Here is a 24,320-nt window from a genome sequence, read left to right on the forward strand (position 1 = left end):
ATCTGCCGGCGTAAGCCCGCGTAATTCAAAGCAGGCTTGGAGTGGGCGTGTTGTATGGTAATCTGGTATGACCCCATGTAATTGACGCTTTTTACGAACGGCGCATGCGCCGTCCGTGGACGTATCCCAGTGCGCATGTGCGAAATCACGTCGCAAATAGTCAATGCTGTCGACGTAAAGCCCTATTCGCGAACGATTTACGCAAACGACGGAAAAATTTTACGCTGTCCCGACGTCCATACCCAACATTGCGTACACCTCATAGAGGCAGGGGTAACAATATGCCGAAAAATGCCTTATGTAAACTACGTAAAAAAATGCGCCGGGCGGACGTACGTTTGAGAATCGCTGTATCTAGCTAATTTGCATACTTACGCGGAAATCAACGGAAGCACCACCTAGCGGCCAGCGAAAATATGCACCCAAGATCTGACAGCGTACCAAGACGTACGTCAGTCGGATCTAGCCCACATTCAGTCGTATCTTGTTATGTGGATACAAAACAAAGATACGACGGCGCATCGTAGAACTTACGCGCCGTTTTAATAGATACGCCGCCGTAAGTTCTTTGTGGATCTGGCCCACAGTGTATATCTTCCAGTCGGGTGATATAGCACCGCACAGTGGATTAATTGTGCGCGAATATAATGGTAGCCATCACACCACTGTACGAGTATCAGCATTAGCAATACCTTTGTGTTCCACTTGTCGTACGGATAGACATCCAGGTAATTTCTGGCGATAATCATCAGCCCGTGAGCCACAAACCTCTCGGCAGCGATGTCGATCTCCACGGTGGTCTCCTGCCCCTGAGCATCCTGGGAGCAGCAGGCCAAGAAATGACGCACAATGAACTCATAGATCCGCTGCTCGTTTCCCTGAAAGCAGAGATGTCAAAGAAAACCAGTTACAGGCTTCTGGATTCTAATTCAAGTGATTGTGGTGAGCAGGCACCAAAGGGTCTGAGCCAGAGGTGGTGGAACCAAGTTCCCCCAAGTTCCCCCTGAAAAAAAGCCCTGGGTGTACCCAATGGGAGATTTCTTCTCTACTGCAGTTCCATTAAAAACTGTCACTGGATTTCCCCATCACCTTCTGCCCATACCCTAAGGTCAATGCTGCTGTGTCCGTCCATGAACGGAAGAGAAATAGAGAGGATGAATCTCTGCAATAGGGACACAGACAGCAATGAAAACGTAATAGAGGATGCCTATACAAATTATTCATATGTGAAGATGATGTAGTGGTTTATGTAATACGTACTGAATACGTACTCCTCTCCTGTGCTCCTGCATGTAATATTATATAAAAGAACGGATAAGGCGTTTTAAGCTGAAACTCCAGCCTTCCATTCAGTATTAAGACACCAGCGGGAAGTTGCATGTATACAAGAATGATGAGAGCAAGCCATGGATAACCCGCTGCTGTAGTGGCATGACTATTGCTTTTTTCCTGCTGCGTTACCATTCTCAGATCCAGTGTCTGTTAAAGCCGAGTGGATTCTGCCTGTTTTCTCCTGTGTGATCCGGTCTGAAGAACAGCTGAAGGTGTTTTTCCCTCATCTAGCAAGACGGAAGCATCCCTCTCCGATCAGAGTGGTCTGTTACCGGAGCCGGCAGGCTGATGCACACGCTCTACAGATCTCCTTAACCCGAGATCCTTCCAGTCTGGTAAGCGGCAGTAATATCACACTCTTTTGGCTGAAAGTAAGATCCAGGCTTCTTCTAGATATTCCAATGAATATTTCAGCGATCATTGGACTAATCCCTAGAAGTGTCCTATTGCTAACAATTTCCTCACTTCATGTTTGGGACTTTGTTTTTATTTTTCTTACACAGTGGTTATTTAACACTTCGTTACTTTGGTAACATTTTGTTCACTGGTTTATTTTTTGCATTGTAAATGCACTAACATATTGAGTCAGTTAATTTCACTTAATTATTTGGTTTGGTTGCGCGCTTGTTTATTATTTGTATATTCCATTCAGTATTGCACAGTTCTACTGGTTCCTCCTCTGTACTGAAATTGCTTCCTATAAATTTTATTGCTTCTCACGATGTGCATTAGAACGCGGAGCAAGTCAGATACAGCCCACCTAATTTCCTGGCTGGAGGACGTTCAGCACCATCTAGTACTTTCCTCCTCATCCTGCCACTTTCAATCATGGAGGTTCAGCCCTACATTTGGACGTTACCTAGAGCAGTCTGCATACAAATGCAGCCTGACTAGAAAAGCCCATCTCTCTAGACCAGGGGTGTCCAAACCTTTTTCAAAGAGGGCCAGATTTGATTAAGTGAACATGCGTGAGGGCCGACCATTTTGCCCGACATTCTTTGAACCATTAAAATTGTGTTCATCTGAGCACTAATACACGGCCCAACAAGAATTCTCTTGCCTTTGTGGCTGTGTGTGTTGAAGAGATGAGCTTGGGCGTGTTATTTGGATAAACTGTATATATTTTATTTGTGGCCCCAACAAATCCCAGAGCGCTGCTTAGGACTAAGGATGAGCTTGGGCATGTTATTTGGATATACCGTATTTATCGGCGTATAACCCGCACAGGCTTACCATTGCCATGAATGCAGCCTCACCATTGCCATGAATGCAGCCTTACCATTGCAACCTCACCTTTGCAACCAATGCAGCCTCACATGTGTCATAAATGCAGCCTTACTATTGCCATCAGTGCAGCCTGAACGATGCCCATCTGCAGCCTCGGAGGGCAGAGGGAGGGGGTGGGACGAGTGCCAACAGATTACAAACAGGAGAATGTCTTGTTTACCCTGTGGCCTCTTTAATACAAAGTCCTGCCTCCTATGATAGACGGAACAGTCGTCCAATGGCATCCCAGGAGACGGGACTTCCAATAGAGACGCTGTTGAGTAAACAGGAGATTCTCTTCATGTAATCCCTGGGGGCCACAAACAATATATATATCCAAATTCCCAGGGGGGCCATATTAAATCAACAGCGGGGCCGCATTTAGCCCCCGGGCCTGACTTTGGACACGCCTGCTCTAGACTGACATCCACCCATTATTAAGGAGTTAGGATTTGCCATTGGAAATACTTTATATATAAACCTTTAAACATTATAATTCCTAATGACTCTCAATTGCTGCAACTGTGTCTTAGTACATTCGGAATCTACCAAAAGAAACTCCTATTCTCACCTGCAGGTTGCTGGCGTACTTAGTAGGGTGGATGGGGGGATGGGCCTGATCTGATTTGTTCCCGTTCCTGGGAGTTGGCCCACCCCTCTCCAAGATTCGTTGTGCAAAGCCACCCCACTGAGGGTCCTGTGTCTGCTGCTCAACCAATGGCGTGAGGTTTAAGTCCTTGGGAAAAATGTTGGTTTCTGTTCGAGGGTAACTGATATAACTAGGAGGAAGAAAGAAAAAAAGTGTTAATAAAACAAGCTTGTTAACCACTTCAGCCCCGGACCATATTGCTGGTCAAAGACCAGGCCACGTTTTGCGATTTGGCACTGCGTCGCTTCAACTGACAATTGCGCGTGGCTCCCAAACAAAATTGGCGTCCTTTTTACCCCACAAATAGAGCTTTCTTTTGGTGGTATTTGATCACCTCTGCGGTTTTTAGTTTTTGTGCTATAAACAAAAATAGAGCGACAATTTTGAAAAAATATAATATTTTTTACTTTTTGCTGTAATAAATATCCCCCAAAATTGTATAAAAAATATTTTTTTTCCTCAGTTTAGGCCGATACGTATTCTTCTACATATTTTTCATAAAAAAAAAACAAAAAAAAACGCAATAAGCGTTTATTGATTGGTTTGCGCAAAAGTTATAGCGTTTACAAAATAGGGGATAGTTTTATGGCATTTTTATTAATATTTTTTTTTTTTTACTAGTAATGGCGGCGATCAGCGATTTTTATCGGTACTGCGACATTATGGCGGACACTTCGGACACATTTTTGGGACCATTGGCATTTTTATAGCGATCAGTGCTATAAAAATGCATTGATTACTATAAAAATGCCACTGGCAGGGAAGGGGTCAACACTAGGGGGCGAGGAAGGGGTTAAGTATGTTCCCTGGGTGTGTTCTAACTGAAGGGGGGGTGGACTGACTTGGGAAAATGACTGATCGCTGTTCATACATTGTATGAACAGACGGTCAGGCATTTCTCCCCTGACAGGACCGGGAGCTGTGTGTTTACACACACAGCTCCCGGTTCTCGCTCTGTAACAAGCAATCGCGGGTGCCCGACGGTGATCGCGTCCGCCGCGCACGCGTCCCTATTGGCTGCTCGGCGAGATGACGTAGATATACGTGATCTCGCCCAGCAGAGCCGACCTGCCGCCGTAAAACTGCGGTGGCTGGTCAGCAAGCGGTTAACCTGTTCATGACCAGATGTCACTATGGATCTCTAAACACTCAGCTTTTGTTTCCCTGCCAGAGAGAGAGCTACAGCACCTGCAAACCTAATCTGATCTGCATTCATTAAAACTGAACGCCAGCTTTTGCTACACTTTGCATAGTTTGTTTGGGCCAGGATGGCCCAAAACGAACAATGTTCCTCACTAACATGTGAGGCCGCTGGATGTACCTGAGGCTACATACTGCATACCGCACTATGTTCTGAGTTCGAGCTGAGACCTCCTGTCTCATGCCCAGAACACACTAGAGTCTAACTGATCGGCGCACAGCGAATCAGAGAAAGTGATTTATTCTAGCAATGAATACAAAGCTTCCTCTGATTGGCTGAGTCACAGGCAGGCTGATGATGTCACGAACTCTGACTTCATTGCTAGAATACATCACTCTCTGATTGGCTGAGTGCTGATCAGATAGACTCTAGTGTGTTCCAGGCATGAGACAGGAGGTCTCAGCTCGAACCCAGAAGATAGTGCGGTATGTTGTATGTAGCCTCAGGTACATCCAGCGGCCCCACAAGTTAGTGAGGAACATTGTTCGCTTGGGCCATCTTGGCATAAACAAACTATGTAAAGTGTAGCAAAAGCTGGAGTTCAGCTTTAAGATCCCTGTGCACCTAGACCCCTTTTACAGAAGGCCACATTCCCAATGCAAGAGATCTAGCAGCTGGGTTTTGAAGACATTCCATAGGCTAGACACAGAAAACGCTGCTATAGGACATAGGATACACATTCTCTGTTGTTTTAGAAGGCAGTCTGTCATTAATGTTTTAGAAGTTGAAATTACCCCTGCGTATAAAGCTTCTCTGCAATTTTCATGGTCTCCTTTGCGCCAATTTTCATTTTTCTAGAAACCAGTTTTTCCATCTCCTATGCAGAAACAAGAACATAGAGGGTGCTTAAATAAAATGATATGGAATGGGAACATGTCATTATCCTGACACAAGTAGTCCAAGAGGTTAAAAGCCATTTTGCAGATTACATTCATCAGAAAAGGCATTCATTGTGACAGAACAGAGGCCTGTGTTATTTCCAAGAAAATAAATTGCACCAAGCTATCTAAAACTTTATGCATGATCAGCTTGTGCAAATTTTAAATTGGACCCCAGCTCGGACACAGAAGCAATGTCAACAACATAGTTCTAAAAAAAATGTGGTATCGCCATACTCAGGAGTAGCAGAATGTATTTTGGGGTGTAATTTGTGGTACTGCACATGCTGTGTCTAAAAAAAATCTTATAAAATGGACAACATTGTGTTAAAAAACAAAAGAAAGAAAAATAAAAAAATACATTTTCATTTTCTTTCCACATTTTCCAAAAACTTGTGGAAAAAAATGACATGTTCAAAAGATCAAAAACTATTGCAGCTTTGTGCTTTCTGCATCATCAGCATGTGCAAATGTTAAATTGGACCACAGCTCGGACACAGAAGCAATGTCAACAAAAACATAGTTATAAAAAAGCTCATAAACACTGAATAAGACACAATTGATTAGCTGAACTCCGGTTTATGCAAAGAAAACAGACAGAAGGCTACAGATTAGCGTGGAGTAAAAACAACACTTTATTGATATAGCACACTAACATCTGTGAAACCTGTAAGCAACTCCAGTGGCCGATGCGGATGGTGCACAACAACTAACAGCAGTCCAGATAGCCAGATAATCAGCTGCAAGAGGCAGGCAGGCAAACAATGGAAACCCGGAGGTGCCTACAGCCCTCTCCGATTGCACCAATGACAGGGGACGGCATGGTCACATACAGGCGGCATCAGGTGCAATGTTTCTCCAAGGCCTTGCCTCCCTTTTTTAAGCCTGCAACTGATCATCTGGCTACCCAGACTGCTGTTGGCCGTTGTGCACCATCCGCATCAGACACTGGAGTTGGCCATTTCAATAAAGTGTTTTTACTCCACGCAAATCTGGCACCCTGCTGTCTGTTTTCTTCACATGTCAATGAGGGATCCTTCCCAGATCTACCCACAAGTAGTAGTTGACTTTTGTGCATTTATTGATTCTATTTTCTTATCTGCCATGGACTCCATCTTTTTCCACTGTGTTTTCCAGCGTGAGTGTTCTTGTAATTTATACAAGTTTGATGTTTGCTAAACGCAGGTACAGTTCAAGTAGAGGGGAAAGGAAATATATAAGAACATCCACACAACACTTCAATACCGGCTTAAAAGCGGACTTCTACACTAAAGTGGAACTACCGCTCATCTGATTTCCCCCCCCCCCCCCCGGTGCCACAATTGGCACCTTTCGGGGAGGGGGGGGGGGGGTGGTACAGGTATCCTTTCTAACTTCCGAGAGTCTGGGCCATGGCGTCATAGCAGGGCTTCCTCCTCCTCCACTGGCTGCCAGGCCAATAGGAAAGAGGAGGGTTCCCGGCGTGAAGCCGAAAGGCTACACTGCCAGGTTTACGAACGCGCAATAGCGGCGGCAGCACCAGAGAGCTGATGGAAACATCATCTGCGGTGTAGACCTCGAGGGACTCCGGGACAGGTAAGTGTCCTATTACTAAAAGCCAGCAGCTGCAGTATGTGTAGCCGCTGGCTTTTAATTTTTTTTTTTGGGCCAGAACACCGATTTTAAAACCATTGGAGCAGGAAACTGTCAGAAGTAAAGTATGACACTAAGCAGATGGACCCAATTAAGGTCTATCTGCACCACCTGTACTAGTTTCTATATCTGCATGTAATAGAAACATTTTACAGGTCTGTGGCAGATTAACAGAGGGAAGAGGACAGTTTTCTATATAGCAAACTGCCACAGACTCCCACTAGGTGCGACCTTGTCTGCTGACAGCTCACATCCCTCTTTCTGCTCGTGCAGTGATTACACAGCACAAGCAGAAACTGCAAGTCAACAACCCTCCTCCTCCCTCTGCCCTGAGTCGGGCAGGGATGAGCAAAGAGATCGGAGCATGTAGCCCCAGCTCTCTGTTCTATGCCTGCCACAGAACAGAGAAATAATCATTACTAATTAAAGAGGCTTATGACCCTTTTGTCAATTAGGAGCAGCATCTGCTCCATGTTCCAAATTTAGAAGAGTTGTGCAAGCTTGTACTTGCACAACTCTTTGTTACTTTCCCCCATGGTGTTTAGTTCTTAAAAAAAAAAAAGAAAGCGTGTGGTCACAGAGCCCCAAACACTTCAGGTAATGTGCCTCACTCTGAGCGAAGTGGACGGAGACAATCCGTAAGCCCAATGTAATGTCCAGAAGTACTAGCTCCTATTACAACTCCCAGGATTGGTAACATTGCATAGAGAAGCTGCAGGGGCCGGTCTATTGTACAGCGGTACACATATGCTTCAGAGGAAGCGTCCAACTGCCACAGACTTCATGAATGAATAATTCGCTGAAGGAGCTTTGAAGCTCCCAACAATGCTGAGGTGCTATACAATGACACCAAGAGCCGTTTCACACTGGGGCGACCCGTCAGGCAGCTCAGCCGCCTGACGAGTCGCGTCCCATTCTATGCAATAGAACCGTTCTAATAGGAGCGAAGCAAGTCGCTCCGACTTAGAAAATGGTTCCTGTACGACTTTGGGGGCGGCTCGGGCGATTTGCATTGACTTCTATACAGAAGTCATTTTGCTAATCGCCTCTGAAGTCATCTTCAGGACGATTTTTGCTAGTCGCCCCCGAAGTCGTGCCGCCGCAGTGTGAACCGGCTCTAAAGCAGCACAGCGTTGTTGGCAGAACAACAGAATTAGCTACATACACACAGAACTGGCAGGATCAACAGGTAATCACTAGGAAACGCAAAGTTAATTATGAAAGGTTATTAAATATTTAGCATGCAAAGACTTATTTAAATGTTCTGGGTGGAGATACACTTTAATAGTGGAATTTATCATTTTTTTTTTTAAATATACGTACAGCCTTACAAATTCCTCTTTCAAGTGAATTTATACCATGATAATCACTATATCTTACATACCACCGTGTCCAGGGCCACTGGCCTCCATTTGCTCTTTGGTTTGCTTCCCACTTGAACAACCGTAGCTGTGGGATCCTAAAAAAAAAAAATTAATACAAAAATAAATAAAACACCAACATTTTTAGGGATTTAAATTCCTAATGCCTCAGATCTTACTTAATTGTGGTCTGCAAAAACCTAGACACCACCACCACATGGCAATACTTGGAACAAGAAGTTGCTCATTCATTTCTTGCAAATGTGACATTGTCAACAATACTGTGCAGATGACTGCCTGGATTTCGTACCTCCATGCAGATCTGGTAAAGGACAAGGCATGCTGTGTGGTTGAACAAACGGTGCCTCTTCCAGCTGAACTCCACGTTCCCATCTTCATGTTCATGAGTCACTGAGAAATACAGTTAGCATAGAATGAGCAAAAACATGAGGTGGTGCAAAACGCTATGCCAGACAAGCTGCATCGCAGCAAACATAAACGAACACAGCAGATTGGGACCAAGTGATATAAATTAGGAAAAAAAAAAAAAATACAAGCAGAAATTAGGAGAAATTTTATTTCAAACAAGAACATAGACAGCAAAGGCTTTGGTTAGAGTTCTACTCTTATAAAAAAAATTAAGACTGTAAGAAATGGAAATATTGGCCTAGATTCACGTACGGCCGATCTACATTGCGCGGGCGTAGGGTACCGTATTTACGCTACGCCGCCGCAACTTAGAGAGGCAAGTGCTGTATTCACAAAGCACTTGCCTCCCAAGTTACGGCGGCGTAGCGGAAATGGGCCGGCGTAAGCGCGCGGAATTCAAAGTAGGCTGTAGGGTGCGTGTTGGATTTAAATGAAGCTTGACCCAATGTAGATGCATGGCCGAACGAACGGCGCATGCTCAGTATCACGTCGTATTTACGCCCAAAGATACGTCGGCTCAATGCCTGTGACGTGAACATAATTTACGCACAGCCCTATTCGCGTACGACTTACGCAAACGACGTAAAAAGATACGCTTGTTCCGACGTCCATACTTTGCATGGGATGCGGCACCTAGAGACCAGCTTTATCTTTATGCCGGCGTATCTCTAACGTAAAGGGCGTAACTAATTGCGACGGGCGCACGTACGTTTGTGAATCGGCGTATCTAGTCATTTGCATATTCTACGCCGAACTCAATGGAAGCGCCACCTAGCGGCCAGCGTAAATATGCACCCTAAGATACGACGGCGTAGGAGACTTACGCCGCTCGTATCTTAGCCTAATTTAAGCGTATCTGGTTTCCAGAATACGCTTAAATTTACAACGGCGCAGATTCGGCCTTACAACGGCGTATCTACTGACGTAAGTCTCTGAGAATCTGGCCCGAAAATATTGTTTAAAAAAAAAAAAAAATTGAGAAGAGGAGCAGCTTAAACTATACTAGAAAGATCTGCTCTTTTCTTCTGTCCTTGTTTTGTATGCTGGGATAAAATTGTCTGTGAGCAAGAACACATTGCAGGAATATTTATCAGCAGCCTTAGAGATTCGTTTAGCGGCATAAAATACTGTGAAGTGCAGAAATACCTCTGATCTTGTAGAAGGCCTCCGGAATAAAGGCCTGGATGGCTTTGAACCTCTCCACCACAAAGCCCAAGGTGGGGAACTGACAGCTTCCATAGCTGATGAGCTGATTAGACAACACAGAGGGAAAGATCTTCTGCAGGCGGAGAGTCTGGAACCTGGTGAAAGCAGCACCTGTATGTGACATAGCAATTCGCTTATACAGCTGTTGGCTAGATATCTTGCAATGAGAGAAAGAGAGAGAGAGCGCGCGAGCGAAAGAGAGCGCGAGCGAGAGAGAGAGCGCGCGAGCGAAAGAGAGCGCGAGCGAAAGAGAGCGCGAAAGAGAGAGAGAGCGCGCGAGCGAAAGAGAGAGAGAGCGCGATTGAGAGAGAGAGAGAGCGCGATTGAGAGAGAGAGAGAGAGCGCGATTGAGAGAGAGAGAGAGCGCGATTGAGAGAGAGAGAGAGCGCGATTGAGAGAGAGAGAGCGCGATTGAGAGAGAGAGAGAGAGCGCGATTGAGAGAGAGAGAGAGCGCGATTGAGAGAGAGAGAGCGCGATTGAGAGAGAGAGAGCGCGATTGAGAAAGAGCGCGATTGAGAGAAAGAGAGCACGAGCGAGAGAGAGAGCGCGAGCGAGAGAGAGAGCGCGAGCGAGAGAGCGCGATTGAAAGAGAGAGAGAGCGCGATTGAGAGAGAGAGAGCGCGATTGAGAGAGAGAGAGAGCGCGATTGAGAGAGCGAGCGCGATTGAGAGAGAGAGCGAGCGCGATTGAGAGAGAGAGCGAGCGCGATTGAGAGAGAGAGAGCGCGATTGAGAAAGAGCGCGATTGAGAGAAAGAGAGCGCGATTGAGAGAGAGCGCGAGCGAGAGCGCGAGCGAGAGAGCGCGATTGAAAGAGAGAGAGCGCGATTGAAAGAGAGAGAGCGCGATTGAAAGAGAGAGAGCGAGCAAAAGAGAGAGCGAGCAAAAGAGAGAGCGAGCAAAAGAGAGAGCGAGCAAAAGAGAGAGCGAGCAAAAGAGAGAGAGAGAGAGCAAAAGAGAGAGAGAGAGAGCAAAAGAGAGAGAGAGAGCAAAAGAGAGAGAGAGAGCAAAAGAGAGAGAGCGAGCAAAAGAGAGAGAGAGAGCGAGCAAAAGAGAGAGAGAGAGCGAGCAAAAGAGAGAGAGAGAGAGAGAGCAAAAGAGAGAGAGAGAGCAAAAGAGAGAGAGAGAGCGCGAGCGAAAGAGAGAGAGCGCGAGCGAAAGAGCGAGAGAGCAAGCGAAAGAGAGAGCGCAAGCGAAAGAGAGAGCGCAAGCGAAAGAGAGAGCGCGAGCGAGAGCGAGCGAAAGAGCGAGAGAGAGAGCGCGAGCGAAAGAGCGAGAGAGAGAGCGCGAGCGAAAGAGCGAGAGAGAGAGCGCGAGAAAGAGAGCGAGCACGCGAGAAAGAGAGCGAGCATGCGAGAAAGAGAGCGAGCACGCAAGAGAGAGAGCGAGCGAGCGAGCGTGAGACAGAAAAAAAAAAAAGAGAGAGACTTTTTTTTTTTTAGAATACATAACAAGGTCAAAGCTACAAAAAGGAATTTAAATCTCTTGCTTCATCAACAAAACTGATTTTCTAGGTGATCTTTAAAGAGAGAAGAAATGGACCACGTGTCCCCATTGGAGGATTTTCCCTCAACTCTTGTTCAGGTGACAACCATAACATTTTGGATTTCCAATCACTTCATCAGGAACAATGGCCACTAATGCAAATAAACAAGATTAATCTCCTTAGTAGGGACACAATTAAAAAAAGACCTTGAGGACTAACTAGGACAGTATAATGTGGGTGTAACAATGCTAAAAATAAAAAAAATATCAAACTTTATTATAGAAAAGTGCCAACTGATTTACTGCAAGCTTTTTTTTTTTTTTTTTATTATTGAACTTTAGAAGTATTAGAAATTACACATTACATCGTAGGTAAGGTTGAATAAAGACCATCCAGTTCAACCTGTGTAGGTGTAGGTAGGTGTACATGTCGATAATAATTTCCCATATCCCTGTATGTTGTAGTCACCAAGATGCACATCCAAAAGTCCTTTTAAAAATATCAATACGCCTCACTGACACCACCAATTGTGGAAGAGAGTTCCACCACTTATTGCCCTGACAGTGAAAAGCACCCTACAAAGCTTAAAGCGGAATTTCAGTAATTTTTTTTTATCTTAACATCTATTACATCTTCTGCCCTTGTTGTTGTTTTAACTTTGGATAGCAAAACATTTTTTTCTGCCAGTAAATACCTTATACAGCCCACCTCCTGTTTCTTGCCTGGAAAAAAAACTAGGCTTATGACATCATGCACCGCTCTCTCTCTCACTCACTCTTGTGACAGTTGGCCAGGAAGGGAGGGGTGAGTCATAAGAGAGCCAATGAGAGCTGGAGGTGTGCCTCGGTCTGTAAATCCAGGAAGTGAGCAGGCAGCAGCTTCAGCTGCCCACAAATAAAATAGTTGCAGCCAGACTCAGTGGAGAAAGATTTCTGCAGCATATTTGGCAACTACAGAATCCCAGTATATGTAAAATATGTAAAGTGGTTGGAGGGAAGCTTCAGAATGGCAAAGATGTTTTTATTACAGATTATGTGAGCAGACTGCAGTTCCTCTTTAAGGTTAAAATGGTTGTAAAGGATTGTTTTTTTTTTTTTTTTAACCCGAGGGGGTTACCTTGTACGCGCGTGCTCCAATGCGGAATGCCAGACTCGGCCCTGCGTCATTAGATTTCATTGACAGCAGCAGGAGCCAATGGCTGCTCTGCTATCAATCTATCCAATCAAGAGCCAGAAACCCGTGGAGAGAGGGACGGCAGGGACGCGCCCATTGAAATTCGGGGCTCAGGTAAGTAAAATGGGGGAGGGGGGCGCACTGAGGTGAAAACACACAAAGGTTTACAACCGCGTTAAACATCTTTGTGTGGCCCCGTGTCCTCCAATTAGCTCAGTCCACAAAATGCAGATTTATTCATATCCAGGATATAAGCCATGAAAACCTCGGGGCTTCAAAGATCCCTACCTATCCGAAGGTCCAGCTCCATCCTCACATCTACGGCATCAGTGGTGTTCTGATCAGGCGGAATGAAGTTCTGACAAGCTGTGCTGATGGAACGAGGCGTGATTTCGGAGAAGCGGGCACGGAACACTTGCAAATTGGGTTTTACTGAAACAGAAAAAAAACAAATAAAAAAAAAACATTTATCTACATACATCTTAAAGCAGATGTTCCGCCCCAAAAAAATATTAAAAGCCAGCAGTTACAAATACTGCAGCTGCTGACTTTTAATATTAGGACACTTACCTGTCCTGGAGTCCAGCGCCGTCCGCAGCAGAGGATGAGCGATCGCTCGTCACCCTGCTGCTCCCCCCTCCATCCACGCTGAGGGAACCAGGAAGTGAAGCGCTGCGGCTTCACTGCTCGGTTCCCGACGGCGCATGCGGGATTGGCTCCCGCTGTGTGCTGGGAGCTGAGTGTTCCCAGCACACAACGGGGGGGGGGGGGGGGGGGCGACGGGATGTGACACAATGCCCGTCTTTTGCCCGTGAATGCCGGGCCGGAAGTGGGTGCAAATACCTGTCTTTAGACAGGTATCTGCACCCCCCTCCCCCCTGAAAGGTGTCAAATGTGACACCGGAGGGGGGAGGGTTCCGATCAGCGGGACTTCACTTTAGGGTGGAGAACCGCTTTAATTCAGAATGCAGGAGTCTTGTAACTACAGGAAATAAACACCACAGGCCTGTTTATGAAGGGCAGCAGATATCTGCTCTCTTCTAAACACTCGCATTATTGCAACCAGTCAAGTCTCCCAGATAAAAGTGTCTATAAATATAAATGTTTTTTTACCTTAAAAGCGGAGTTCCGCCCCCCCCCCCCCCCCCACCAAAAAAAGCTGCTGGCTTTTAATAAATCGGACACTTACCTGTCCTGGAGTCCAGTGATGTCGGCAACGCAGCTGATGTTTCCATCAGCTGTCAGGTGCCGCCGCCACCATTGCGGGTAGGGGTATCCCCAGCAGTGTAGCCTTTCGGCTTCACGCCGGGAACCCTACTGCGCATACGCAAGGCCCGCTCCTCTCTCCTACTCCCCCTGCCGGGCCAGTAGGAGAGGAGGGAGCCCCAGCCGTGGCGTTAATCTCTGCGGCTGAGGCTCCCAGAAGTGTCCCCCCTCCCCCCCAAAAGGTGCCAATTGTGGCACCGGAGGGGGGGGGGGAGAAACCAGATGAGCAGAAGTTCTAATTTAGGGTGGAACTCCTCTTTAATGTATTCTCTACATTAATGTAAAAAAACTTTCAATGTCAGCTCCCCCCAACTTCCCGTTAAAGTGGTTCTAAAGGCTCGAGATAAGCCCCCTCTAAAAACGTACCTGATCCCCATCGTGATCCAGCGATGTGCAAGTGGAGGCGCCGACATCTTCGGTAAGGGAACCAGGAAGTAAAGCCTTGCGGCTTCACTTCCTGGTTCCCTACTGCGGATACGCTAGTCGCACTACACGATCCCACTGGTCCCCGCTGACTTCTGGGACCTGTGCGTCTCCCAAAAGAAAGCGGGGGGGGGGGGGGCGAAGTAGGCGCCGGACGTGGCGTAGGTCACCACGGTGACCTATGCCCGGAAGTGTGAGCGAACACCTGGATTACACAGGTATCCGCTCCCTCCTCCCCCTAGAAAGGTGCCAAATGTGAAACCGAGGGGGGGGGGGGGGTGGAGGATTCCGAAAAGTGGAAGTTCCATTTTTGGGTGGAACTCCGCTTTAAGGCGACAATACAGAGATGGCAGACAGATGTAATACCTGCTTTGCAGACATCAATAACTTCAAAACCGATGTTCTCTCCTTCTCGATCGCAATCCGTCCATATGACGAGAACTTGACACGCCCGCACCTCTCGCTCCAGCGTTCTCTGGAATCACCAAAATGACAGCTCTAATGGCTTTTATGCATCATGTGCTTCCTTCATTGGCATAAGTTACTATTACGTCTCCTACTGCTCTGCATAGGAAATGCCGTGAACAAAAAATATTTGTGACCTCCAAATCCAATTCCAGATTCCATAAAGCCAATAGGATCTCAATTACAAAAGTACTTTTCCTCAACTGCAAAGGTTTAGCATTCTCCTCTGTCACAGGTATTTGATTTAAAGTCAAACTAAAATCTCACACCTTTTTCTGTACTGTTATATGGAATGATTTCTAACTGATTGAGTCAATTAGAAATCCCCTAAAACACATTTTTCTCAGTGTAAGTGCAATTCCTGCCCTTAATGGCCACACCCCCATCACAAGTGTTCACATACAGAGGCCCGGATTCAGAAAGATGAGCGGATCTTTCTGCGGGCGTAACGTATTTGGGCGCAAGTTCCGTATTCAGAAAGAACTTGCGCCCTAAGTTACGGCGGCGTAACGTATTTGGGCCGGCGTAAGCCCGCCTAATTCAAATGGGGATGTTGTGGGCGTGTTTTATTTAAATTTCAGATGACCCCTCGTATTTTACGTTTTTTTGTGAACGGCGCATGAGCCGTTCGTGAAAGAATCCCAGTGCGCATGCTCGAAATTACGCCGCAAATCGCCATTGCTTTAGGACGTGAACGTAACTTATGTACAGCCCTATTCGCGAACGACTTACGCAAACAACGTAAAATTTTCAAAACTCGGCACGGGAACGACGTCCATACTTAACATTAGCTACGCCTCATATAGCAGGGGTAACTTTACGCCGCAAAAAGCCTAACGTAAACGGCGTAAAAAAATGCGCCGACGGGACGTACGTTTCTGAATCGGCGTAAATACCTAATTAGCATATTCCTTGCGTAACTATACGGAAGCGCCACCTAGCGGCCAGCGTAAATATGCAGCCTAAGATACGACGGTGCAAGACACTTACGCCGGTCGGATCTTAGGGATATGTATGCGTAACTGATTCTCTGAATCAGTCGCATAGATACGACGGCCGGACTCAGAGATACGACGGCGTATCTGGGGATACGCCGTCGGATCTCGTATCTGAATCCGGGCCAGAATGTGTAAATTGGAAGAAGAAAGGGGTGTATCTGACAAAGTTTGTTAGATTAGGATGTGCACAGGACAACGCGGTCAAACTCAAGCCTTTAAGTCGCATTTTCCACAGACAAAGCGTAGGACTTTTGTCTGAAGGGCATTGGCCATGAACTTGTGTTGCATACAAATGGCAAAGAATTGTCAGCCAACAAACACAAAACGATGTGGTTTTTCAGCTCTTTTTAGCGCCACCCTTTGGGCAACATCTGCCAATGTTGTGTTATGGTGAGCATTGCTTCTGAGCATGCGTGTTTGTACTTTTTTTTCCAAAGGAATTCTGTACACACGATCAGATAATCCGACACCACACATCTGTTGTTGGACAATTTTAAAGCCTGCTATCCAACAACAATTGTCCGATGGAGCGTATAAACGGTCGGTTTTTCCAACAAAAGCCTGCCATCACACAATCCCCGTCGGAAAATCTGAGCGTGTGTATGAGGCTTTAGATTGCACAGCCATATTTAGACACCCTGCGCAACTGCTAAACAGGAATATTGGAACAATGTCAACAAGGATTTAAACTGACTGAACTAAATAAAAGAAAATCCATAACTTACTTAACCCCTTCCCCTTGTTGGGGTAAAACAAAAGTTAATGCCGAAGCACAATTTTGCAATGTTTGCATGTGTTATTAAAACTGTACATAAAGTCAGTGGGAAGGAGTAAGTCGGTTTAATACATTTGTCTGGAAAGTGCTTAAAATCATCCATTGTTTACCTTGATGTTAACCATATCATCAGGGCAGAACTTCTCAACTTCAGCATCAAAAAGAGACACTGGGTTGCAGCTGTGCCTGGAAAATAAATGAGAGGAAGCAATGTACATTAAAGGGAAACTATTGAGGTTTTTCAGGAAATGCACATTTTTTTTTTTAAATCAAAACAACGTTTATTGAGCAGGAATGAAACATATACAAACACATATCAAATGCAACATGCACTAGGAAATGCACATTTTAAGATAAGAGATTTATTCACATTCCCGCTAATGGTCATCTATCATGAGATGTTATAACCCCCGCTTAAAGCGATTGTAAAGTCTAGATTTTTTTAATAAAATAAAAAACAAACATGTTATTAACTTACATGCTCTGTGTAATGGTTTTGCACAGAGCAGCCCTAATCCTCCTCTTCTGGGGTCCCCCACCAGCTCTCTGGCAGTGTTGCCAACCGTCCATATTTTTATGGACAGTTCGTAAAAACAGGCACTTTTTTCCCCCGTTCGTAAATGTCCGTGGTTGTGGGAATGTGCCAGTAAAAATAGCCGAGATCGGTTTGGCTTGGAACTGCGCATGAAGATTGGAGGCAGGGGGTGATTGAAGGCAGGGGGTGATGGTGGCTGTGGTGGTACCACAGAGGTGTATGGAGGCAGGGGGAGATTGGAGGCACCGCAGAGGGGGATGGAGGCAGGGGGCCTGGGGGAGATTGGAGGCAGGGGGAGATTGGAGGCACCGCAGAGGGGGATGGAGGCAGGGGGAGATTGTGGCACCGCAGAGGGGGGTGAATGCAGGGGGTGTTGGTGGCAGAGGGGGATGGAGGCAGGGGGTGATGGGACTAAATAATCTGCCCTTATTTTATCGAAAACAACAAAAATCTGTTTTTTTACCTTAAATCACATTGCTATTTGCCTAGCGTACTTGTTTGTAGCCTAAATACTGAAAGTTGCACCTAAAAATGTAGTTTAGTAACTTTTGTGTAATGTCAGTAAAAACGTGGCTGTGCCGGTAAATTTTCGGGTGTCGTGCCAGTAAATTTCAATCTGGTAGGTTGGCAACACTGCTCTCTGGGCTCCTCCTCTTCTCTGTGTGAAGCCATAGCAAGCCACCTGCTATGGAGACACATGTGCGTGCTCGTTCCTGAGCTGTGTGTGTCTATGGAGCCTTGCTCGGCCCCGGCCCCTCATCACAGCATTTGATTGACAGCAGCAAGAGCCAATGGCTCCTACTGCTACCCGAGTTCCTGTGAGAAGAGAAAGAGAAGACTGCAGCCAGGCACAGTGCTGGATCCCCGACGGAGGGTTGGGGGGGGGGGGGAATAGTCAGTGGGGTGTTTTTTACCTTAATACAGGGAACGCATTAACAAAAATACAGAGCCTTTAGAACCACTTTAGAGCAAACCTGTGCAGGTTTATGTAAAGTAGAATTCCAGGCAAAACATAACTACTCTTAAAAATATTCGCTTCCCCCTCGTAACTCCTATTCCGACCAACCGATAGGAAGCCTATGGGTATGTCACACACTCCCAGGCATTATTAGCTGTTGTCTAGCTCTCTTTCCTCTCCCCTGCTGACACAGTGTTGATCAGGTGACCAAACCGGGGCAGACTACAAAAAAAAAAAAAAAAAGTATAAAGATCTTTCTAAGGGCCCTTTCACACGGGCGGACCGTATGTCCGCTTTTTTATCCATCCGTGTACGGATAAAAAAGGGACATACATTGGTACCTATGAGATTGCGGGTGTCAGCGGATGAACATCTCGCCCGGTTTCGCAAGCAGAGGAAAACCCTATTTTTCCATCCGTCATCGGATCAGGTGAACACGGACAGGGGGTCTGTGTTCATCCGATCCCCCCATAGAGGAGAGCAAAGAAAAGACAGGGCGGTCCCTGCACAGTGTTCGGGGACCGCCCTGTCATCCGCCGGCTCAGCGGGGATCAATGGAGCGATCCCCGCTCAGCAAGCTGAGGTTCACGGGGCGGATCATCACTGATCTGCCCCGTGTGAAAGGGCCCTTACACAGGTGTTGGGAGAGGTGAGGGAGCATTTTTAAGAGTAGTTAGGTTTATCCTGGAACTTTACTTTAACCACTCCGTTTAGGTTTACACACCCACCCCCCCTCTTCTTCTTGACCAGACCATTTTTTGCGATACGGCATTGTGTTACTTTAACTGACAATTGCGCAGTCGTGTGACTCTGTACCCATATAAAATGGATGTCCTTTTTTCCCCCACAAGTAGATCTGCGGTTTTCATTTTTTGTGTTACAAACAAAAAATTGTGGAGATTGCTGGATAGAGATGGGGCTCAGGTAAGTGTTCTTAGTTCTGTGTAAGCTCCAACCAGATCAGTTTGGAGCTCACACAAGTCTTCTCTGTACTGCCATGGGCAAACCCTGTAAACATATGTAGTGGAGGGAGGGGTTAAAGACTTTTTATTGTCCGTTTCTTCTGAGCCCATTGTGACCGACAAGAAATCAAACATTTTATAGTTGGCACCAGAACAGGAGGTGAGGGGGAAACCTTCCAATGGGGACACCTGTTCTAGTAGCAGAATTCTCAATTCTATAAGACTACTGCCAGCTAGCTATATGTCCTCAAATGGAATAAATGAATACCCACCAGGATTTGAGATGTCTCTGAAAATCCATCCCCAACAAGTGTCCAGAGACCGAGGTCATGATGACCGTCACATCCTGCAAAACATGACAATTCCAGTTTATAATGATATCTCTCTGTATTGGCCTCTCTCAACCCATTTTACTCCGGGGGGATCCTAGAAAGAATGTTTAGGGAACCCCCTGCTGAAAACTGTGATATTAGCAAGACCAGTTACCAACATTCTTAAAGAAAACAAAGAATACGACATAATATAGTGCATTTCACTCGCACTGTGGAGTTTTTAACCATCATCTTCTATACTACATGTTCTTCAGTGATCATTACTGAAATGTAAAACAATTACAAAAAAAAAAAAAAAAAAAAACAGAAAATAAGAAATGCCCCTCTGCCACTGGTGGGCAGGGGAGAAACGCCCCTCTGCCACTGGTGGGCAGGGGAGAAACGCCCCTCTGCCACTGGTGGGCAGGGGAGAAACGCCCCTCTGCCACTGGTGGGCAGGGGAGAAACGCCCCTCTGCCACTGGTGGGCAGGGGAGAAACGCCCTCTTACCCTTGCAGAGAATTTTTTTTTTCATCAAAACAATACAGGTACATTAACCCTGTACAGCACATTGAAGAGGCTGAAGTGCAAACAGTGTCCGTCAAGATTTAAAGAGCAGGCTACCGACAGATTTAGGAGCTACAGGGATCCTACTAAAGCGAGGGTTAGAGTGAGTGAGGAGTGAGTAACTTGTATAGCGCTACAAATGTGAACTAAATCGCCTCAAGGCGCTTTCCGGTTAAGGTAGGTATTTACTAGGGCTGCGGTAATGAAAGATTAATTCCTCGATTAATCGTTAATTTTTTTAAATCGGTACAAGTGGTGCAATGGATCATAAATGATCCGTGATCCGAACGGGTCACCATATGCGGATCGGCACACCACGTGATCCGCTGCTGCCTCGGCCATAGGAAAGGCTGCGGCTTTGGCTTAGCTCCCGGAGCGGCGGCCATCTTGGTTCACCCGGCGGCAGCCTAGGTGAGCCTAGAGCAGCGTGCTGACGTTATCACCTGGCCTCAACTGCTCGTGTTCGGCCGGCTTCTCTGGTTAAGACTAAGCAGGCACTAATCTTCCTATACAGTGGGGGGGGGAGACGTCTGTGGATATTACAGTGGGGGGGGGAGACGTTTGTGGATATTACAGTGGGGGGGGAGATGTCTGTGGATATTACAGTGGGGGGGGAGATGTCTGTGGATATTACAGTGGGGGGGGGGGGGGAGATGTCTGTGGATATTACAGTGGGGGGGGAGATGTCTGTGGATATTACAGTGGGGGGGAGATGTCTGTGGATATAAACGAGCAGGTAACCCTTGTAGTGCGGGGGCTGCCATTGTTTAAGGAACCCTCCCAACCTCTGGAGGAGCTCTGCCCTGGCTGAGAAAGGCTGTTCTTTAGAAATCTCTATGTTCTGTGGTCTTGACTTCTTTATAATATTCTGCATGTGAATACTTTACCATTTGCACTACTCACCTTTCCAAACAAATGATACTCATATTCATAGATCTTGTTATACTTCGAAAATCCTTCTCTCTGTCAGCATTTAAACAGAAATATGAATTCAGTTTACAAAGTTAAAACACAATAAATTAAAGCAGTTGCTATTTTTTTTTATTATGCAAAAATGGATATGGATTGTAGGAATTTGGAATGTGGAACTTAAAAAGAACCAATCACTTTTGGACTTTTAATATTTAAATCCTCCTAACTGCACAGAGAAGGAAAACTGCTTCCTAAAGCTGTTCTTATGTAGCTTCAATTTTGGACAATTTTTTGCTGAATCAGCCAAAATGTGAGCTGTGGGTGCCCCGTTAGCACCACCCGGCTCAGCAAAAGTCAGTCTCAAAATCAAAGTAGCTAGGTGGAATATTGTCAGATTTAAGCCTCATACATCCTATCCCACATTTGTCTGCAGAAAATCCAACAACAATTGTCCAATGGAGCGTACAAATAGTCAGATTTTCCGACAACAGCCTGTCATCACACAATTCCCATCGAATAATCCTGATCGAATGTACGAGGCTTTAGACTGGACTATTCAGCTTGAGAGTCGGGGGTCATGTAGAGTCTAATTGTTGGTGCCCTGTGAACCGCTTTACTTGATGCACTTACTCAAACCGTTCATAAGGTTTATATGTGTACCTCAGTTACACCGTTACCCTTAAAGTGATTGTAAAGTCTCGTTTTTGTTTCTATTAAAATAACAATTATGTTATACTTACCCGCTTGTGCAGTTGGTTTTGCAATGAGCAGCCCAGATCCTTCTCTTCTCGGTTCCCTGGCCGGAGCTCCTGGTCCCTCCCTTATGTTGAGTGCCCACCACAGCAAACACTCTGCTATGGGGGCACCCGAGCCAAGCTGCAGCTTCATATGTCCATTCAGACAGGGAGCTGCGGTTCAGCTCCACCATCTCCTGATTGGCTGAGTTTGATTGACAGTAGCGGGAGCCAACAGCGCTGCTGCGGTCTCAGCCAATCAGGAAGGAAAGTCCCGGGTGGCCGAGTCTCATGGACATCGCTGGATAGAGATGGGGTTTAGGTAAGTGTTAGGGGGCTGCTTCATACAGGATTTTTATCTTAAAGTGGATGTAAACCATTCATACACCCAGTGAAGTTAACAGCCTCAGATACACTGAGATGAAAAAAATCTCCCTACATAAGTTTTACATGTATATCTGCTGTCTTCACATTTATTTATTCTAGAAAGTCCAGATCCTGTCTAGAAAGTCCAGATCCTGTCTAGAAAGTCCAGATCCTGTCTAGAAAGTCCAGATCCTGTCTAGAAATGTTCTCTTCCTGGTTAACACAGAGTGTGATGTCTGGGCATACAGCCAAGATAGCTAATATTGCCGATTGGAGGAAAGGCACACACCCCCTCTCCTCATAGGCAGAGACTCTCAGAGGTGTTTTGTAATAGGACCAGCTCCCTGCTAATCTATTTTTAGCAACCTCCCCGGACAGAAATTTCAGGCTGCTTTTATCTGATGTGTCCGAGAATTTGTCAGGAGTTATCAGGCTGATAACAGAGGAAGGGACTTGACCTGGGCAGATATATGTGCCCAGGTCAAATTTCATGAATCGGGTTTACATCCACTTTAATGCATAAAGATAAAAAACAAAAAAACGTCTAAGTATGGGTACGATGCTCCACGTGCCTCATCTTTCCCCCCCTCTTTTTCCATTCATTACATTGCGTAATATGCTGACACTAACGAGGATTTTTTTGTATGTTTTATTCTTTTCTATGGTGTTTTGTTTTATGTCTTTTGTATGTCATATGATGCAAACATTTTCAAATAAACTGGAAATGCTTGTTACATGAAACAAGCATACAGCCAGTGAAGTCAGAATGCCTGTCTCATGTCAGGATCGGTGACTCAATAACTAGAGACAGCCAAACGACTAGCATTTTCACAATGAGACCAGAAATGGATACTGACGGAGCCGGATTGCCCTTTTTAACTGAATATATATACCGTATTTATCGGCGTATATCGCACACTTTTTTGCCCTGAAAATCAGGGAAAAATCGTGGGTGCGCGATATACGCCGATACCCGCTACCCACTCTGTGTTTGAACCACTGCGCCGACATATACCGAGCGCAGTACACTCGGGTATAGTTGGGCAGGCTCGGCTCCTCTCGCGGTCACGTCCTGTAGTCCTTTACGCGAGAGGAGCCGAGCCTGCCCGACTATACCCGAGTGTCCTGCGCTCGGTATATGTCGGCGCAGTGGTTCAAACACAGCGCGCAGGAAGCAAGGAGGACACCACGATGACCGCAAAAGGACGCCGGACCAGACGAGGCCGCCGATGGACGACGGGCAAGACACTGACGAGGGGCATCCAAACTAAGTATTTTTTTTTTTTCCAGGAATTTTCCTTCAAGTTCGGGGGTGCGCGCTATACGCCATACCATACAAAAATAATAATGTGTTTTAGAGACTCCAGGAAAGCACAGTCATAGGAAGATATACACGCGACACTCACCCTCCTCATCCTCCCATTGGACATGATATCAGAAATCCCCTTGGCAGCGTCATTTTTCTCCGCCACACACAGGACTTTCTGGACAGGAATCCTCAGGGACATGATAGAGGACTTTTCAGAGCAGAAACGGATGCTGGTTCGAGTCCTGATCTTAAACCTGCTGAATGTCAAAATACTTCTACAGAAAATCATCTCGGAAGCAGCAAGCGGTACTTGGGCCCTGCAAACGTCATGGCTGTATTCAGTGCATGGAACGCCCCTTGAAATTGATTGCAGAACACAAGGATTTCAGATGTACCTGTAATGATAAAAAGTCGGTTGAGAGGTCAATATTCAGCAAGTAGTTGTAGTTACTGAGCACTGCTGCTATTCCACTATCAGACTCCAGAGATGGATTTTATCACAATCCTTAATACAGGGCTCAATACATTTTTCTTTCAATCTAAGAGCCGGCTAAAAAAAAGTTAGGAGTTTTTTTTTTCTCTCTATAAAAGAGAAAGAGAGAGAGGAAAAGAGAGAGAGAGAGCGAAAAAGAGAGAGAGAGAGAGCGAAAAAGAGAGAGAGAGAGCGAAAAAGAGAGAGAGAGAGAGAGCGAAAAAGAGAGAGAGAAAGAGAGCGAAAAAGAGAGAGAGAGAGAGAAAAAAGAAAAAGAGAGAGAGAGAAAAAGAGAGAGAGAGAGAGAAAAAGAGAGAGAGAGAGAGAAAAAGAGAGAGAGAGAGAGAAAAAGAGAGAGAGAGAGAGAAAAAGAGAGAGAGAGAGAGAGAAAAAGAGAGAGAGAGAGAGAAAAAGAGAGAGAGAGAGAGAGAAAAAGAGAGAGAGAGAGAGAAAAAGAGAGAGAGAGAGAGAAAAAGAGAGAGAGAAAGAGAGAGAGAGAGAGAAAGAGAGAGGAAAAAAGAGAGAGAGAGAGAGGAAAAAAGAGAGAGAGAGAGAGAGAGAGAGAGAGAGAGAGAGAGAGAGAGAGAGAGAGAGAGAGAGAGAGAGAGAGAGAGAGAGAGAGAGAGAGAGAGAGAGAGAGAGAGAGAGAGAGAGA

General features: G+C 45.9%; 1 protein-coding gene across 1 annotated transcript in view; it reads right to left on the minus strand.

Moving 5' to 3' along the window:
* The window catches only part of TOP3A (DNA topoisomerase III alpha), a 37,618-nt gene that overhangs the window by 10,397 nt on the left and 2,901 nt on the right, over window positions 1-24,320 (minus strand). Inside the window, exons 2-13 of the mRNA XM_040356416.1 lie at window positions 23,291-23,588; window positions 20,776-20,835; window positions 19,267-19,340; window positions 16,650-16,725; window positions 14,668-14,776; window positions 12,901-13,044; window positions 9,895-10,065; window positions 8,630-8,730; window positions 8,343-8,417; window positions 5,183-5,265; window positions 3,170-3,377; window positions 693-878 (exon numbers count right to left, since the gene is read on the minus strand). Of these exons, the coding sequence (XP_040212350.1) occupies window positions 693-878; window positions 3,170-3,377; window positions 5,183-5,265; window positions 8,343-8,417; window positions 8,630-8,730; window positions 9,895-10,065; window positions 12,901-13,044; window positions 14,668-14,776; window positions 16,650-16,725; window positions 19,267-19,340; window positions 20,776-20,835; window positions 23,291-23,482 (1,479 nt within the window). The 5' untranslated portion in view covers window positions 23,483-23,588. The remainder of the gene's footprint in view (window positions 1-692; window positions 879-3,169; window positions 3,378-5,182; window positions 5,266-8,342; window positions 8,418-8,629; window positions 8,731-9,894; window positions 10,066-12,900; window positions 13,045-14,667; window positions 14,777-16,649; window positions 16,726-19,266; window positions 19,341-20,775; window positions 20,836-23,290; window positions 23,589-24,320) is intronic.

The sequence above is a fragment of the Rana temporaria genome, chromosome 6, assembly GCF_905171775.1.
Source record: "Rana temporaria chromosome 6, aRanTem1.1, whole genome shotgun sequence".
Taxonomy (NCBI): Eukaryota; Metazoa; Chordata; class Amphibia; order Anura; family Ranidae; genus Rana; species Rana temporaria.